Source organism: Triturus cristatus, chromosome 12 (assembly GCF_964204655.1).
Source record: "Triturus cristatus chromosome 12, aTriCri1.1, whole genome shotgun sequence".
Classification (NCBI taxonomy): domain Eukaryota; kingdom Metazoa; phylum Chordata; class Amphibia; order Caudata; family Salamandridae; genus Triturus; species Triturus cristatus.
In genome coordinates, this window is record NC_140595.1 from 854,372,590 (window position 1) to 854,391,911 (window position 19,322).

Genomic DNA, 19,322 nt, shown 5'->3' on the forward strand with positions numbered 1-19,322 from the left:
ATGGGACCCCCAACCGTCCTTCCACACCTAGGTGCGATCACCCCACAGCTCTCTGGGGCCTGGCGCCTCTCCTGCTGGGCGTCTGGCCGCTCCCTACCCGGCCTCTCCGCCCCCTCCGGGCACAAGGGTCCGGACATCAAAGGGCTCCAGTCCTATATCTGGGGTGACCCGACAACAGGACAACAGTTGTATCCCGGAGTCAAGAGCCCTGCTGATCGGATCGCGGCTGACCCTACGGAAGAAGACTCATCCTGAACCCACACTCTGAGCCCTGCTGACGACGTCACGGCTCCCCCGTGCTTGAAGACCTTCACGAACTTTTGGGGCCCTGCTGACGCTGTCGCGGCCTGACCTTGTTGAACCTTATTACTAGAGCCCAGCTGACCTCGTCGCGGCTCGACCGAAGCGGACCTACCACCGGAGCCCTGCTGACTGTGTCGCGGCTCGACCCAAGCGGAACTACCACCCGAGCCCTGCAGACGCCGTCGCGGCTCCCCACGTCCGAGTCGCTCTGAGACCTGCACTCAAGGTCTGGCGCAGAGCCCTCCCGTACCTGGTTGGTACTAAGACTGTCCCGCTACCCTATCCTTCTAACAGACATTGAGACTCTTACTGGATCCCTCGATCCCACTGTAAATATTGAACGTACTACTTCTGATAAAGAACCAAGTCAAGCAACTGATATTAAGTCCTGTGTGGTGGTGTTACTGGGTCTAGTACGATCATAGGAGAAAGACCTCCCCGAAGGGGGCTTCTCAGCGGCGCTCGGCTATAACTGTGCGGTAGGAAGGGGCGCCGGACTAGTCTCCCCGACTCCCCGGTGGTCCTCCCTCCAACAGGGTGTCTCTACAAAGTTGCCATCTGTCTCAGACGCTCCGTAAGAATTGACCTAGACCCTGGTTCAGGGCATTTTTTACAACTATAGTGCAATGTTCTGAGTTCCTTCTGCCCTTCACCAACGCACACATCGACATCTGATTGATGATGGACTCCAGGATCTAGGCAGAGTATTGCCTGGATGGGATGGGATTCTTCACAAATTACCTATTCAATGAACCTTTTGCCTTTGTTGATGGGAAATGAACAGCCATTACATAATGTTTTAAGACTCGCCACCTTTTCAAGTTATCTTTTAGGCAGAGATATCACTCAGTCAAGGTACTGCTCTCCATCGCCAGTCCAGCACCTCGTACACATGTATTCTTTCGCCACATATTTTATCCTGATCTCATCTTCTTTCTCTATGCTTCCCCTTGTAAATGTCTGCATAATGACTGATGTTCATTCTATTCATTGTTATTAGCATGTCAGAAGGCTGGGCCAGTGTGATGTCACCAACAGCAGAACACTCAACCGGATACCACCAGCCCTTACGGACTGGATTTCGACACACCACTTTTTTTAAAGTGCCCTATATTACAGAATTAAAACAACATAATGTTTGCCATGACATATGTTCTAATGCTTTTCTCCTTTGTGCCTCCAGTTGTTGGGATTAGGGAACAAGAATTATTTTGAAAACTGTACATTTTGACAGGTGAGTTCCAGTGATTCAGCTTAGAGAACTCTCAAACTGCAAATTGAGACCACATGTGCAGACCTCTCTGCTTCAATTAATCTGTAGTTCAATAACAGAGGTGCCTGTAGGAACTGACAGCTTTTCTCCTTTTAGGCTCTATTCAATTAAAACATTTAAATCACATCTCATCCGATGCACAGTGCAGGCATGTATGCGGCAACTTTGCTGCTACAGTGAACACTCACATCCTAAGGCATAATTTTGGGGATACATTGGAATTAAATATAGATAGCACAATCCTTAGAACAACGGATTGCTTTCTTGGATTTTGCCTAAAGAAACACCACTGGATCAGTTCTAAATTTCATCATCTTCTGTTTAGAACTCCACAGCTTGTTTCCATCTCTCCCACTTCCGTAGGGCTGCCTTCATCTCACTGTTCCGAAGGCAATAGATCAGGGGGTTGAGCAGGGGTGTGATGACTGAGTACAGGACACAAACCAGCTTGCTGCTCTCTGAAGAGGATATCTTCCTTGGCCTTGCGTAGATGAAGAGTGTGGTCGCGTAGAAGATTATGACTACTGTAAAGTGGGAGGCACAGGTGGAGAAGGCTTTCCTTCGCCCCCCAGATGTTGGAATTCTCATCACTGCTATAATGATGAAGAAGTATGAGATGATGATCAGTAACAGTGGAATGAGGATCACCACAATGGCGAGAACAAAATCCACAAGCTCGGCCATAGACCTGTCAGTGCAGGCCAGGTTTAACAAAGGTGAGATGTCACAGAAGAAGTGATTCAACACGTTGGGACCACAGAAGGATAAGCTGGATATGAAGGTCACCTTGATCAATGCAATGGAGAACCCACCTACAAATGACCCCACTGACAGCTGAAGGCAGAGCTGGACAGTCATGATGGATGGGTAGCGAAGCGGGTCACATATGGCTGCATATCTGTCAAATGCCATCACCGCGAGGAGGATGCACTCAGTGCAAGCCAAAGAAATGAAGATATAGAGCTGTGCCATGCATGAGTGGAAGGAAATCCTCTTGTCCTCACTGAGAAAGTTGGCCAACAAGTTGGGGATGGTCACTGTGACATAGCAGATCTCTAGCACAGAGAGGCTCCCGAGGAAGTGGTACATGGGTCTCTGGAGGTGGCTGTTGAGACGTATCACGATGATGATGATCAAGTTCTCAGTCAGCGTCACCAGGTAGGCTACTAAGAAAGCCATGAAGAGCAGATATTGTAGACCCGGCGAGGTGGGAAACCCAAGCAGAATGAATTCTGTCAGGTTGGATTTAATGGTATATCTTCTTTCCATAGCAATATCATGTTAACCTTAAAAAAGAAAGAGATTTAGAACTTGCAGTTGCTTCACAGATGAGTATTTTAAGTTCCAGTATTTTACGCAAAAGAGCCATTGAAGCAGAGTTTGATTAGTTGGTAGAAGGAAAGTTGAATATTTGCAAAACAGTCTCAGCTATTACAACATTTTTACTAGCAACCGCTTGTTGTTCATATTTCTTAATCACTGCTGAGTAATTCATTGTAAATAAACACTTTGAGTTTGATTGGGTTACGTTGAAGTAAACATCCCTGTAGGTCACTTTGGGCTCAAATATGAATACTCCTTTTCTTTATATGTTTTCTAGATGGGACTCACAGGTTCTTAAACTTTTCTGGAATCCAGGCCAAGATGAATGGAATACCTACGCTCACTCACTTCTTTTTTCAATGAAGGAGTATTTTACAAAGTTGAAGTAAAACAACTTCCTGATGAAGTTAATACGGATCTGTTGTAGGAGACCACAAGTTCTTGAAAGCGTATATCTCTGGTTGCTTTCGGAAGCTCAGGGAGAAGAGAGGAGTCAAAGACAAAAGCAGGCACTTGTGTAAGCTGTTTGACTTCAGCCCTGTACTTTAATGCATACGGGAGAAATGAAGAACTTTTGCCTAAAACCCTGATTTATTTGTGTGATTAAGAGTCCACAAAATTGCCACCTGTAGGAACAGGGGGGCAGATTTACATTCCCTGGCGCATCCCTGCAAATCAGCAGGGATGCACCAGGAAAGATGCATCACGCAAGTTTGCCCTTGCGCCACTGCAGGTGCGTCGCATTTACAATGTGGTGCATCATGGCGCAAGGACAAGCAGATGCGTGACGCATCTGCCGGTGTAAGGTTGGCGCAGTGCTGAAGTTGTGTTGCAAGTGTGACGCAACTCCAGCACTGTTCCAACCTGCCCTATCCCTAACATGGTGCGTCACACCTTACGCCTGCTTGAAGCAGGCGTAAGGATTTGAGGCACCAGCATCAGAAAAGTGACTGCGTGAAATCTCGTTGAATTCACGGCGTCACTTTTCAGAGGCTTTTTCCGACGTAATGCCCACCCTGCATACATTAAACCTGATGCAGGTTTAATGTGGCGCAGGGCTTTACAACGTGACGCATCTCCCTAGATGCGTCACGTTGTAAATCTGCCACAGCATGGCGCTAGCTTTGCGCCACCACTGCGTCACAACAGTGACGCAACGGCGGCGCAAAAGTGGCGCACAGGGCTTGTAAATCTGCCCCTCAATTTGGAAATTTGGAGCTTTGTAAAACTGAGAAGATGGAAGACCAGAGTGTCCCATCATTTTGGAATACACTTTCCAACAAAAGTCTTTTGAATATCCATCAAACAAGCCACAGTAGCCCTTCAGCATCAGAGAAAAGATCAGTAACTTCTGTAAATTAAGAATTGACTGAGAACACCTATCAACTACAAGATTTATCAGCTTCAGTTATGTCCTTCACTTCAGAGACCTCACCAACTAATCCAGAGACTCCCTCATAGCACATGTTGAGCTGAGGCCAAGAAACTAATGGATACCACTAGAATACTTCTAGCATTCACTGTTCATGAAATGCACCACTGACCCCATCCTGCTTCTCTTAAGTGGCAGACAAGGACCGTCTAAATAAATTGACAGGAGCTTTTCTCACTGACCTTCTGGAAATGATTCTACATAAATTCACCATACCAGAGTGGTGCTTCCTACTGAGTAAATGGAACATCTAGGCAGATGAGGAAGATGATGCTGTTGGTTTAAACAAGTGCAGTGGTTTCAAATGGTCAATGTAAGAAATAGTTGTGTTGCTTGGGTGAAGTGTTAACCCTTCTCAAGCAACAGACACATTTCCTGTCAGGGTGAACCACTAAAGTCACTTAATTAACCTGTACTTAACCCTTTAGTACCTTGGAACAAACACAGTCAGGCAATGTGTAAAGTCTTTCTGTAGCACCCAAACAGTAGTAAAGGGAAAACAAAACAAAAGGAAAATCTCACATCAATTTAGGAAAAATCGAGTTACTTTTAATAAACTATTTGTCACTAAAATAAACAAAAATCCAGTCAGTAGAACCGAAGGTATGAATTTTTAAAATTTAAGGTAAAAACCAGTGGCTAAAAGATTAAAGAGCCAACCACAGACATCTAGTCACATGAGACTGGGTGAGAATAAAAGAAAAATGGAGATCGCGATGGAGGGCAAGTCGGATGAAAACAGTGGTTTCGGTCTGGTCGGCGCTTACCTTTGGACTTAGAAGACATTTGAAGGCAACATCTCTGAGAAGGTAGAAGTTCAGCTGGGCAAGTCTGCAGGCAATGTGTGAGGAGGATGCATCATGGTCAGGGAGTCGCTGGACAAAGTCATGGTTAAGATTTTACGTTCATATTTAGTCTCTTTTTTGGATACCCCTTTGGCAAAGGATCGATGAACAGGATTTGCTGCTTTGGAGGAAAACATAGGTGGAGCTGCCGCGAAGTCAGGCCGACATGCGATACACTTTGGGCAGACAGATGAGCAGGTTGGTCCCGGTCTCCTCTCGATTCTCAGAGCAGTTTTTAGCCAAAATGTTCACAAGTTTTGGATTTTGGCTTTCTGGGCATATTATACCTGTGAGCCATAGGGTGGGCTTTTTAAAAAAAAAAAAAAAATGTTTTGTCCTAATTTGCCTCGTTTTTACTCTTTTTATCCAGCCGAAATGCTCATAACCTCATAATGCTGACTTGAGTTATCTGGGGAGGAATAGAGCCACATATACACGGACCCTGGATTGGTGGCCTTCACACCCAAAAAACACCCAATATACACCGATTCTTTGTCGGAGGGAAAAGAGAAAACCCACCACATCGAAACAGGTGCTTTCAGCCGAGGGCAAGAGAGGCTTAATCATAGGACTCCCAATCCAATTAATTAGTTGGTTGATTCCACCAACATAATAAAGGTACCCAGAACCCATGCCTTCGTCCTCCCTCGACTGACATATCCAAATTGGCCACTCTCTTCACGGATGATGTCCAGTCCTCATACCTTGGTGGAAATTTTGATACCCAGAGTTTACAAATTTCTCTACGGGCTAGCAAAATTGTATAAAAAAATCAAATCTGCATTGTTTTTACTCGTTACTACCTGAGCATCTAAAAGCCAAAAAATAATTAGTAAAGCGCTTACCTCGATTTGCATCTTCAAAGAATCAGATAGCGCTTTACTTACGGCACCCCAAAAAGCTTGGATCTTTGGGCAGAGTAGAAACATATGCAGATCATCTTCCTTCATGCTGCCACACTTCGGACATGCCACGTCTCCTCGTTTCTCAAACTTGGATAACTTTTGAGGGGACCAGTATGCTCTGTGGATGGTGAAAAGATGATTCCTTCTCAGGTGTGCAAGTCTTACTATTTTGTATAAAGTAGACATAGATACTTGCCATTGTTCATCGTAGCGGCAAGCATCTTCCCCACAGCTCAACTGGTAAAAGGAAATTTCTGTCCTCCATGTCCACCATCACCCAGTACCAAAGTGCAATTTCCTTTTTTGGGCTCTGATTGGAAATTAATTTCTCCTCAAATTCATTATACTTCCCAATCTCTGTAGTTGAAGCTTGGAACCAGCTCCGAAACTGAAGGTACATAAACCTAGACAATCTTTGATCAGCTTCCTGATTACAGTAATCCCAAGATTTCAACTGACCTTCCTGTAAAAGATGATTCCAAACAGCTATGCCGGCTTCCCTCAAGAGAATAGCTAACACATCTTTAGACCATTCAGGAGAGCCCGGAGAGTCCCAGATAGGGGCAAAATAGCTAAAGTATGGCAGTTTAACAGCTTTCCTCACCCTTTACCATGTTTCAGCCATACCTCGTAAGATCTTCAATCTAACTTTCTTAAAAAATTTTGGGTTGGCATATTTGAACATGAAACCATCTTCCGTCAAATTTTGACTCCTCAGCTGGACCTCAAATAATGCACCTAAGTTAGACTTAGGGAGTATAGCCATAAGCATCCTTCCATTTTTGAGCAGGAAGGACCATGAGTAAAAGAGCAGATCTGGTAGCGCCAAGCCCCCCTTTTCCAGTCTCCTTCTCAATTTCTTCCAAGAGATTCTCGGCCCCTTGGAAGCCCAAAAAAAAAGAACCAATCTGACTCTGGAATTTTGAAAACCAGGATTTGCAAAAAGGAAGAGGGATAGCCTCAAAGAGAAAAGTAAACTTTGGAAGAATTACCATCTTTATTAGATTGACCCGGCCAAACACCGACAGAGGAAGGTGAGATCAATTTTTCAACAGGGTAAGAACTTTTTTTTTAACCAAACCAAAATTAACATTCGTGAGATTCATAATATAATGTGTAATTTTTACCCCTAGGTATCTCATCTCATTAGTGCATCTTACTGCACTAGCTCCCAAATTCCAGGCCATAATCTCAGTTTTCTGTTCGTTAATTTTATAACCTGAGATTTTGCCAAAGTCGGTAGTAATTATTGAAATCGACTCAAGAGCTTTCTGTGTGTCCCTAGTAAAAATCACAATATCGTCTGCGTACAGGCCAATCTTTTTAGTCCATCCTTTGTATTCAAAAGGTAAAATTTCTGGAGATCCTCTTAATCTTCTAGCCAATTTCTCAATATATAAATCGAATAGGAGGGGGGACAGGGTACAACCTTGTCTAGTTCCCCTTGAGATCTGGATCAGGTCTGTCAGGGCCCCATTGACTAAGACTCTAGCAGTCGGAGCAGCATAGATACCTTCCATGGTTCTGCTAATATTAGGGCCGAGATTTAGCGATTTAGATACTGCTTTTAAAAAGACCCAGTTAACGCGATCAAAAGCTTTAGCAGCATTGAGTGCTATGACCGCCAGAGGGAGCTCATAGGTGGTGGCCAAATCTATTGCGCCTATAAGGTTGAACGTTAGATCTTTAAGCGTTCTACCACGAATAAACCCCTTTTGATCCTCATGTACAACCAATGGAATAACCCCGTTCAGCCTTTCTGCGATAATTTTCGCAAACAGCTTATAATCGCAGTTTAAAAGAGATATTGGCCTATATGAATCACAATTTTTAGGTGATTTACCCGGCTTCAGGATTAGGGCAATAGTGGCCTCTCTCCATGAATCTGGAAAGCCCACTCCGGATAAAAATATTCCATTAAACATACGTAACAGTATAGGTGTCAACACTTCCGCCAAGACCTTATAAACTTCATGCGGCAGACCGTCTGGCCCAGGAGCTTTCCCTTTCTTACCCTCTTTTAAAACCTTTTGGATTTCCAATATACTTATACTACTATTCAGAACCTCACTTTTGTCCATAGGTAGTTGGTCGCTCAAATCTTGAGCCAACCAGCTAGCTGCTTCTTCTTGAGTGACCACTAAGTCTTCCTGGTAAACTTCCCCATAATGCTTTTGGAAGGCCCGTTCTATAGCCTGATTTTCAGAAAATAGAACCCCAGATTGTTCACACCTGATTTCCTTAATTGTGTTCCTAACTTCATCGTTCTTGACTTTCCAAGCTAATAGTTTACCGGATCCCTCTCCATACTCAAAATGTGCCAAACGACTAGTATCCCACCATTCTTTTAACCTCCCCTGGACAATTGTTGAGAGAGTTTCCTTTAGGGTCTCAATTTCAGTCAATCTGAGATCTTGTTGTCCCAGATTACTTACTGAAATCAGGTCATTTTCAAGGTAACGAATCTGCTGTTCCAAATTTGAGATCTCCTGATGGTATGATCTTCTCCTGGCTGCTGCAAGGGTACCTAGTCTGCCTCTTAAAAATGCCTTATATGCATCCCAAACCATGCCTATCGAAGAGGAGCCTAGGTTAATATCAAAAAACTCTGCTGTCTCAGAAGTTAACATTTCAAGATATTGTGGGTCTAGCAGGATGGAACGATCTAATGCCCATCTAGATTGAGAACAGGGTTGACCCAACTTAATTCGAAGTAGTATAGCTGAGTGGTCTGAAAGATGTACCCCTATATGGTGAATATCTAGTACTGCATCCCTTAGTTTATTATCGACTAGGAAATAATCAATCCTAGAGTGGTGCCTGTATTTTTTATTGTGGAATGTAAAACTTCTATATAGGCCCGCTTTCTCTCGCCAAACATCCGAAAGACCTAGTTGTTTTTTCAAATGATGCACCATTGCAGACATTTTAGGATTAACTGCCGCCTTACTGGTCGATGATCTTTCCAACTTGTGATCAATTACAGTATTAAAATCTCCCGCCATTATAATCGGGTCAGAAAAGTTTAATAACTCAGCATATAGGGCTGCCAGAGGGCCTGTGTCATCTTGATTGGGGCCATAATAGCCCACCAACGTATAATTATGGCCAAAAATCTTCACCCTTACTATTAACCACCTGCCTGAAACCGCAGATATCTTGCCTTCTATCGTGATGTTTGTTCCCTTTTTAATCAGAATGGCGACACCCTTTGTTACCGCTGTTTGCTTTGGTACAACTGCCCGAGAAATCCATTTTTTAGCTACAAAAAATCTAGTAGCTTCTGCGTCTGTCAAGTGGGTCTCCTGCAGAATAAGAATTTGTGCTTGGCAATCTCTCAAGTATTGAATAATTTTTTCTCGTCTGGCTCTACCCCTTAACCCGTTGACATTCCAAGAGAGTATTTTTATCTCATTCATTGCTTTCTTGACCACCATCTATGAGCTCGATTCTAATTGCACAGAAAATAGAGGTTGAAATTCCGATACGGCAAATGAGGATACATTTTTTTTTTCTCCCAATTCTGCTCCCCACCCTGTGCCCCCTGCCCGCAAGGAAAACCCTCCCCTGACTTATCAAATTAGGGAGACCCAATGGGTGCCCTTTGTCCGGAGTAACCTAGTATTATACATGTATATAATCTGTATTTAAAAAAGAAAAAACATTTTTTTTTTATATATATATTTTTTATATATAGGAGGACAAGAAGAGTAAAAAGGAGTTTTTCAAGAGGAAAAGACAGTAGGAAAGCTACGTTTCATATCAGGGCCCTGACTGCAGAGATTCAATAAAGTTGTCTACTTCTTCTACACAGGGGAAGGAATGCATTTTATTGTTAAGCATTACCTTCAGCATTGCTGGAAATTTCAATTGCACAGATGCCCCAAGCTTCTTTAAAGGGTCAATTCTTTTGCCTAACTCTCATTGCCTATTAGAAGTCTCACTCGAGACGTCTGATCTGACCTCAAAACTTACTCCATCAACCTGCAATGTTTTTTTTTGTCAATGCACGAGAAAGAATTTTCTCCTTTAAGGAAAAAGTCAGAAAATTAACCAAAATTCTTCTTGGCTTAGGCCTGTTTGAGTTAAGTCTATAAGGGTCTCTATGGATCCTCTGGATATCTCTACTAATCTCTTCCTCTGTCTCTTCCAAAAGTAACTCCCTTTTAATTAAATGCACTAGAAATAGTTTAATATCGTCTCCTTCCTTGCCCTTGGAATTTTCCAAAACTTCAGATTGTTTCTCCTTTGAAAGTTTTCCAATCTCTCGAGCCTCTCCTGTTGTTCCTTATCTCTTCTTTTTCAATGCCTCTATCTCTGCTGAGTTGCCCACCAGTGTTTCCTTATGGACCTTTACTTCCCCTTCAAGGAGCCCTGTTCTCAAGTTTAGCTCGTCAAATTTCTTCTCCAGGTTATCACAGGTATCTCGAATAACTTTTTGGTTATTTTCTGAGATTTCAAAGCGGGTTTTTAATTCAGTCGTAAAGCTTTTAAGCAGCGAGGTAATAGATGGATCATCATTGCCTAAGAATTTTGGGGAAGATGGCGTCTCCTCATTGGGAAGGTTGTTAGTGGTTGCCATTTCCACAAAACTCGAGGGGATAGGAAAGGGGTCAGAGGGTTCAGGAACTATTTCTAAGACCAGATATCGATTTAAATCTGCAGCTTCTGGCAAGCCCTCCGTATTGATAGCTTTATCCTGTTCAGAGGCAGAAAGCAGTAACTGAGTACTATTGTTAGTTTTAATTTGATTGCCCTGCTCCACGTTAGAGTCCGTCCCAGCACTAAGTGTTGTAAGTGTTGAAAGGGGGTCACCCAAAACTGTGGTTTTTGGAAAGATTTTAAAGTAAGTCCTAAGTGAGGGGGTAACCCTAATCTTTCATTCCAAATTGGATCTCTTTTAGATTTTATTTCTTGCCCCCATCTCTTTAACTATAGGCTCCTGTCTTAATGTGGACCTATTAATAGAATTTATATTGTCAGGTACCTTTTGGACTCCAGCTATTTTTAAATTAGAGTCTGCTTTATGTTTACAGATATTATTTGGGGTCGCCTAAAATGGAGCTGTAACCACAAGATCCACTGCACCCGTACTTCTTAAAGTGTACCTGGAAATCTTCTTGACCCCCTCGGGTTCCTCTATCCCTTTTATCCCCCCTCTTCGAAACTTGGAGCTCATACAGCTTAGCTCAGAAGGCAAGGATTTCTTTGAGCGAGCACTGGAGGCTAACAGAGTTAGGGACCCTACCTTACTTGTAAGTTCGTTTTTTGTTCGCGCTGAAGACACCGAAGTAACCAACACTGGTCCAAGCCTCTTTTCCGGTCCAGTTTCTTTGACGAGGAAACCCTGAGTGGAAAACAGGAGACTGGTGCTTCTCTGCCCGTCGCCAACTCCTCTCCCCCGGAAGGAAATCCGAGAGGCGGCACGCCTACCCCTGTGGAGCTCCAGCGCCGCTCTAGACCACGTCTGTTCCCCCGCCATAATGGAAAAATGACGTGGAGCGCAATGCTATCGGCAAGCGGGGGAAGACGACAGAAACAAAAAAAATACCCTGATCAAAGGTAAGCGGCCAATAAAGGGATTTCTCTCCGTTTACCCGACTCCCTACCCGCTCCTCATCCTCCTCGTTACAATAGCGTGCATATACAGATACTAAACATTCCCCTAGCTCCTAAGACTCCGGGCGCCCGCGGGCCGCGACCTGCCTCCTTAGCTGGCAGCCATGTTTCCCAAAAGACGAAAGAAGTGTCCGCCATAGGGTGGTCTTGTACCAAAACTTTTGCCTGGTTGCCTAACTTTCTGTTGATCTCTTTTTGTTAGCCTTAGGACTCTGGGCACTTTACCACTGCTAACCAGTGATAAAGTGCATGTACCCACTCCCCTGAAACAGAGTAATACTGGTGTATCCACAATTTACATATTTAATTTACTTTTAAGACCCTAACAAAGTGCACAATATGTGCCTAGGGCCTGTAAATTAAATACCATTAGTGGGCCTGCAGCACTGATTGAGCCACCCATTTAGGTAGCCCTCTAAGCATGTCTCAGGCCTATCACTGCAAAGCCTGTATATGCAGTTTGACTGCCATGCCGACTTGGCATTTAACGCCCCTTGCTGAGCCTTAAACTCCCCGTTTATTACATATAAGTCATCCCTAAAGTAGGCGCTAGGTAGCCCATAGGGCAGGGTGCAGTGTAAATAAAAGGCAGGGCATCTATATTTCAGTTTTACATGTCCTGGTAGTAAACATATTCCGAAATTTGTTTTTCAGTACTGTGAGGCCTACCCCTCTCATTGGATAGCATTGGGGATTCCTTAATACATTTAGTGGAATTCCTGATTGAGAAGGAGCAGGACTGTTGTGTTTGGTACCTATGGAGTTGTAATAATAACTCATCTTTAATGGTAAAGTAGGATTTGTGATTGCAACTTTAAAAATGACACTTTTAGAAAGCTGGCATTTTTCTGCAATTAAACCCTGTGTGCCCCTGCCTGTCTCTAATACACATCTGGCATAGGTAACAACTGGGCTTTTTGCATTCCCTCTAGACAGTCACACACAAAGGGAGCTGAGGTGTACCTCATGGGCCATTCCCATCTTTGTTAGAATAGAAAAATAGGCTTTTGCATTTTTTATGTAAGGTTAGCATTCGCAGCACCATTTTGTGTATGGTCACCATTTCAATTATAATCAAAACAAATCCGTTGCCATTTCCGAGAAACTGCCTTTTCTAAGTTACTTCAGAGCTGAGTTTTGCTACACTAATGAATACACTGTTCTTATTAACGCATATGTTCATTTTGGATGTAGGCCTTCTCGCACTTGTCTAGTGGTGGGTACAGGCAGAGTGACCTTGAATAGTAGATAATGTGTGCCCGGCCTCAGAATTGAAACTTACTTTCCAGCTTCATCTCTTTGGAAAATTCCATGGTGGACGTCCTCTCATTGGTTTCGAAGTGTACATAATGTATCGTTATGCATGCTGATTAAGGGTGGGCGTAGTTCGCGAAGTAGCACTTCGCGAAGCTACGCAAAGTGAAGTTCGCACTACGCGAGCTACGCGTAGCACTTCGCGAACTGCGAAGTAACATGTTCGCACTGTGCAAGATGTTGTTTTCAATGATTGCACAGTGCGGACAAGCAACCGGCACTGTGCAATCATTGAAAATGGCATCTTGCACAGTGCGAGCTGTAGTTTTCTGCTGCTCGAGTAGATTTTTACTCGAGCTGCAGCTTTCTCAACGCGAACTGGTAGTTTCTCATCGCGAGCGGTCGCGAGCATACGCGACCCCTCGCAATGAGAAACCTGACCTTCTCGCGTTGGGAATCTCGCCGGGAGGTTTATTTTCCATGCTCGCGATCGTGAACAAGGAAAAAGTCTCGCCAGGATGTCATTTTGCTTGCTCGCGGTCGCCAACTTGACGTTGAGGACCGCGAGCAAGCAAAAAATGACCGCAGCACTACGCAACACTACGCTACGCGTGTTCGCACTGTGCTACGTGCAGTTCGCGTAGCGCGAAGTAGCGCGAACTTCGCAAACTACGCGAGCGTAGCGTAGTGCTTCGCCCAGGCCTAATGCTGATGTCAGTCCCTCTGCAGCACTCCTAGCGAACTGGCAGATTGGGCTCCTGTCTGAGTGTACCTAAATAAATAGATATTTGGGGCCAGATGTAGGTAGCTAAATACCGGTCGGTAACCCTAAATTTCAGGGTTACCGACCGGTATTTAGCCATTCCTAATGTAGGTGATGATTCGGTATTTACCGAATCTGTATTTACCGAATCTGTATTTACCGATTCAGTATTTACCGATTCGGTAAATGCAATGTAGAAAGCACATAAAAGAGTGCTTATGTGCTTTAAGAATTTGTTAATTACCACCAACTTCAAGTTGGTGGTAATTAACGAATTCCTTTAAAAATTCACTTTTAAATTTCTTTTTAAGTGCCATGTGGTACACATCCATGCCCTTAGGGCATGTATGTGCGCCCTTGAAATACCTCCCGGTATTACCAATTCGGTAATACCGAATCGCTAATACAGAATGGCTTTAGATTCATTCCCATGGGCCTCCAAGCCCAGAGGAATGAATGGGTAGGTATTCCTTATTACCGAATCGATATTACCAATTTGGTAATAAGGAATATTCAATCAATCAGCTTTATTCGGCAATTAAGACATAAAAGCACATTTACAAAGATTATTTACAGTTATATAAATTACCTAAAAAATAAGTAAAATTCCAATTACATTTTTCAATGTCCGTCAAGCTAATTCATACTTTAAAAAGAGTAAAAAAAACCACAGTCATAAAGTTCGAACCAGCTCATATCAGCTTAAATTGCACAGGGGATAACATAATGTAACATTGTGGTCACCTTAATTGCCTACTTATAATAACGGCAGCGGGTGATGTTAACAAGATGTTGAGTTGTTTATGGGTAAGGAGTTTACATTGAGTCTCAGAGCTTTTGACCTTATGCCCCAGGCCCATCCTATGAACTTAGCTACTGCTATACAGATCGGGGGTGCAGGATCAGTGCACAGAATGCGAAGGGCGATAGCATATCTTCTAATGCCCATAGACTTGCAAATTGGTTTTATCCATTTTTTCCTCGGTGTTACATACATTGGACAAAAGAATAGTACGTGTCCTATGTTTTCGCATTCATCTACGCATCTATAGCACCTATCCTTGTTAATACCTGATCCCCCCCATCTAGAGGTGAAATCTGCAACGGGTAATGTGCCCACCCGCAGTTGAAAGTATAGCTTGCGATCAGAGATTTTTTCAATGATGTCCCAGAACTTCTCTTTGAGGGGTTGGACTTTTAACTCTAGGAAGCGGGACGTTAGATGGGAGGAAAGGCCTTGGGCAATTTCTAGTTTATAAACCCATTCCCAGTACATCATTTTCAGCTTTTCTTTGGAAGGAAAAACTGCACATGCAGGATTTTTCCAAAGTTCAATCAGGCCTAAACTGCCCAATAGGGATTTAATCTCAAGCAACCAGGTTATTTTTTGGGACCTGTCGGATTCAATTATATCCACAAAACCACTCCTATAGTGCATGAGTTCATCTGTGCACCAGAGTCTACGACAGTATAATATTGGACGTAACCTCGCCAGATGTTCTAGGGGTTTTTTGCCAAGATCCAATAATAAGGGACGCAATGGCGTACTAGGTGGAAGATTTGTTATTTTGCGAAGAAAAGCATTTTCTAGGACCTTCAGCCTATTCAAATTGGCAAAGCCCCAGAGCTCGGCCCCGTAAAGGCATGAGCCCAGGACCGACGTTCCGTAAATTTCTAGAGCTGGAGAGATTGGCTTTGTGAGTGAGTTTTTAAATCTAGATAGAAGAGCCCCTGACTTTTGTTTGTGTTGCAAGACGGCGCGGTCAAGTTGACAATCCCAGCGCATGTCTTTTTGTAGAGTTATCCCCAGGTAAGTAAATGAGGTAACCTCCTCCAAGGGTAACTTGTTCATGTATATTTTCCCTTTGAAGGATTTTGATCCATTAAATGACATAAATTTGGTTTTTTCCGTGTTGACTTCCAGACCCCTTACAGTGCAAAATTCTTCAAAACACCGGAGGGCCTTCGATAGGCCACTGGGGGTCTTTGAGATAATCAACGTGTCATCCGCGAACATGAGGATAGGGATGCGTTCGCCGGCCAAAGCAGGTGCATCGGTCGGGGTCAGTGAGAGGTGACCGGCCACCCCGTCGACAAACAGTGAGAACAGGGTCGGCGCCAAGACGCACCCCTGCCGCACTCCCCTGCCGACCGGGAAGTCCTCGGTCACCTCCCCCATACCCCCCCACCGCACTCGAGCAACGTTTCCCTCATGTAAGCGGATAATCACGGAAAGGAGCTCAGGAGCAATACCCATTTCCCCCAAAACCTGCCATAGCCTGCTCCTTGGGACCAGGTCAAAGGCAGCCCTTAGGTCCACGAATACTGCATAAAGGGCACCCTTCCCCAAGACCACCGTCTTCCAGTATAAGTTGACAAAACGGAAGACTTGGTCAATGGTACTTAACCGGGAACGGAACCCTGCCTGCATTGGGCTCAAAATGTCATGATCGTCGATCCAGAGTTGGATTTTGTGGAGGAACAAGCGGCCTATAATCTTTTGAATCGAGTCAATTAGACTGATTGGCCTATAATTACTTGCCTTTGTTTTATCCCCCTTTTTATATACTGGGACGATTTCAGCGCCCTTCCATGAACACGGGATGACGGCTCCCTGAGCAATTGCATTTGCAAGTTGCAAAATGTAACAAGACCAGAGACTTCTATTGTTAACAAACATGTCTGCAGGGATTCCGTCCATGCCAGGGGCTTTTCCTCTGACCACTTTGTCCAGAGCTCTATCTACATCTTTTATTGAAAATAAGGCCTCAGCGTAAAATACAGATGGGGAGGTCTCAAAAGGACTGTTTTCACACGGTGCGGCATACTGGGGTTTGAAGTAATCAACCCAAGCATTTTGTGCCACTTTGTTTTGCGGCCGCTCTGCAATGCCACCCCTATCCCATTTATATGTGTCCCAGAAAACTTTACTATTCTTATCCCGGGAAGCATCAAGTAGATCCTTCCACATTTCAGTATCCCAAGTTGCCTTTGCCTCTTTCAATGTCTTCCCATACCGAGACCTGGCAGACCTTACAAGTGATGTGTCTTTCTGCTTGAGTGCACTGCCAAGCTCTAACCGGGCTTTCCGGCACTCATTGCTATACCAGCCCTCTTTTTTATGAAATTTGGGATTTCTACCGGAGGTAGGTTTAAGAAAATATTTTCGCAGGCCCGCGAAAAGCCTGGTATGGATTTCTGCCACTAGATGAGGTGGATTTTGGCCCTTAGCCTGTACACCCAATACTTCTAGAGCAGAAATTACTTCTCCATTTATTGCCTGTACAGTCTTTGGATCCTCAGCAATCCGGTCCCATTTTAGGTAGCGTGTATTATTAGACAGGAGGTGCTCAGACTCATACGTAACTTGCTCTGGTGGTGGGCAACCAAGCAAGGACGCATTAAATGATGAGACTAATGGATGATGATCGCTCTCTTGCCGATTAATTACCTCCATGTCTTTAAAGTGGGTCCAGAGTTGTATGTGGATCAGTAAATAATCAATTCTACTAGCCCTACGTCCGTTATCAAAAGTATTTGCACCTTGTTTATCGGACGGACTTCTGCCGTTCGCTGCTCTCATGTGATTACCTAAGCAGAGGCCATTTAATTGAATTGCGGCCTCCGTCCACCTTTTTGCTGGTACAATCTCAAGTGGTGGAATTCCCCATTTAACATCTTCTTCTTCGGTAAGCTGTGATATGTCATCAAAGTATAGTGGTTCAAACGATGTGTTAAAATCACCTGCTATAATAGGCAGGATGTTAGGGGGCAGGGAGTCGATTGTTTCTTCCAGTAATTGTACAACTGGAGACCTTTTTCCCCCGGGGAGACCTCGCGCATAAACATAAAAAATTTCTAGGTTAATCCCGGACTTTGGGGCAATCTTTACAGATAAAATATCGTCACTAATGCTAGGTCTTTGGGTTACTCGACATCCTAAGTCTTGCTTTAGCCATATAGTTAGCCCGCCAGACGGCCGGCCTCTTTTACTTTTTATGGCTGGAATGTGAAAGTTGAGAAATCCATTGCATACATGGGGGGCTAGTAACCATGTCTCTTGGAAGAGACATATGTCAAATTTGGATATAAAACCTAACCATTCAGGATCTGCTATTTTAGGGCCTAGGCCGGCTATGTTCCAAGAAATTATGGTCAATAGGCCACTCTCAATGCAGCCTCCATTATCTAGTCTTAAGCTCTGTCGTGATGAACTTGGGCTTTCTCTTTCCAGGTGGAACAAATCGTTACTAACAGTAGTTCTCACGTTGGTTGTATCACCAGAGTCAGCTTTCCCATCAGAGCCAGCTAAGGCTATGGTGCAACTTGACAATATCATCACCCCAGTCTCAGTTGTTAATTGGGGTTTTACCCCCTTCTGGTGCTGGTCCAGTGGTATTTCCTTGGAAGAACTGCTTCTAAACTCACCTTTCTCTATTAAGGTAGTACATACTACCCGTTTTTCCACAGGGGTTATGGCTGGTTTACATATACTATTCTTTTTACGGTGAGGGTTTAATCGTCAATCACTGTCTTCCAATCCAGAGGACCCAATTGTCTTATGCTGCATATTAGGTTCTCTGGGATTACTAGGCCGCAAGTTGGGATCTCTCTGGCCACAACCCACTAGAATGGGTTGTTGGTAGTCACAATGGAAGAAGGACAAAGGCAGTGAAAGGATTGGACTGCAAGAACTAGGATTTCGCCATTGACAGATGTGCTCCACTGCCTTGGTATCTCTAAAGTTAATTATAATGCAATCGCCTTCTATCGTTTTCTTCAATGGACCAACCCAATTGACTCGATGCACAAAGAGGATTTCTGTTGAGACATTTGGAGGCAGGGGGCGATTACAATTTAACCAATAAACACATTTGTTCCTCAGCTCCCCATAATCCTCCCTAGTGTCTGTGCCCAAGGGCTTAACTCCTGCCAGTATTATCACGTAGGGTCTAGACTCTAAAGGGAGGTGTATGTTTGGGAATTTTCTTATCGCCGGATTACTAGATGCTTCCCTACCTGGATGTTTTAATACTGGGCTACTACTTACTGCTGCAGATCCATTCCCCCCACTCGCTATGCTACCTAATGTAGTGGTCTTGGTGGTATCCCGGGTGACCAGTCCCGGCATATGTGAGTTGGTATTTGTTATAGGTGGAGAGGTAGTGGGTACAGCATTAGTAATAGTAGCACTTTTATTGAGGGGCATAACTGTTGGTGATTTATCACATGCCTGGCATTTACTAGCTTTTTTCTGCCGGGACTGTGCTGCCGAATACTGCAGCTCCAAACAAGTCAGTCTATTTTCAATCCCATCCAGTCTATCATAAATTGGTTGGCACGTTTTATAAAATATTGCCTCTATTTTTCCCCAAAAATCATCGCCCACATTGTGCTGTTCCTTAGGGGGGGGCTGATAAATGAAATATTTGGTCACCCTCTTTTCCATTCTCCGAGACTACTTCTAGGTGGGTGGTGGATTTTTCAACAATATCCGCTGAAGTGATTCTCCTTGTCTTTGCAGTTAGGCCAATATTTGGTGGTTCTCTGCGTTTCCTTTTGGATCTCTCTGTTTTCATACTTTCCTTGCTCTTTGGGGAGGGTT

The 19,322-nt window shown here is 44.0% G+C and overlaps 1 protein-coding gene across 1 annotated transcript; it reads right to left on the reverse strand.

Moving 5' to 3' along the window:
* Nucleotides 1-1,897: 1,897 nt before the first annotated feature.
* Nucleotides 1,898-2,845, reverse strand: LOC146783095 (olfactory receptor 6B9-like). The gene has a single exon (XM_085637287.1). The coding sequence runs from the start codon at nucleotides 2,843-2,845 to the stop codon at nucleotides 1,898-1,900; it is 948 nt and encodes a 315-aa protein (XP_085493413.1).
* Nucleotides 2,846-19,322: the final 16,477 nt, after the last annotated feature.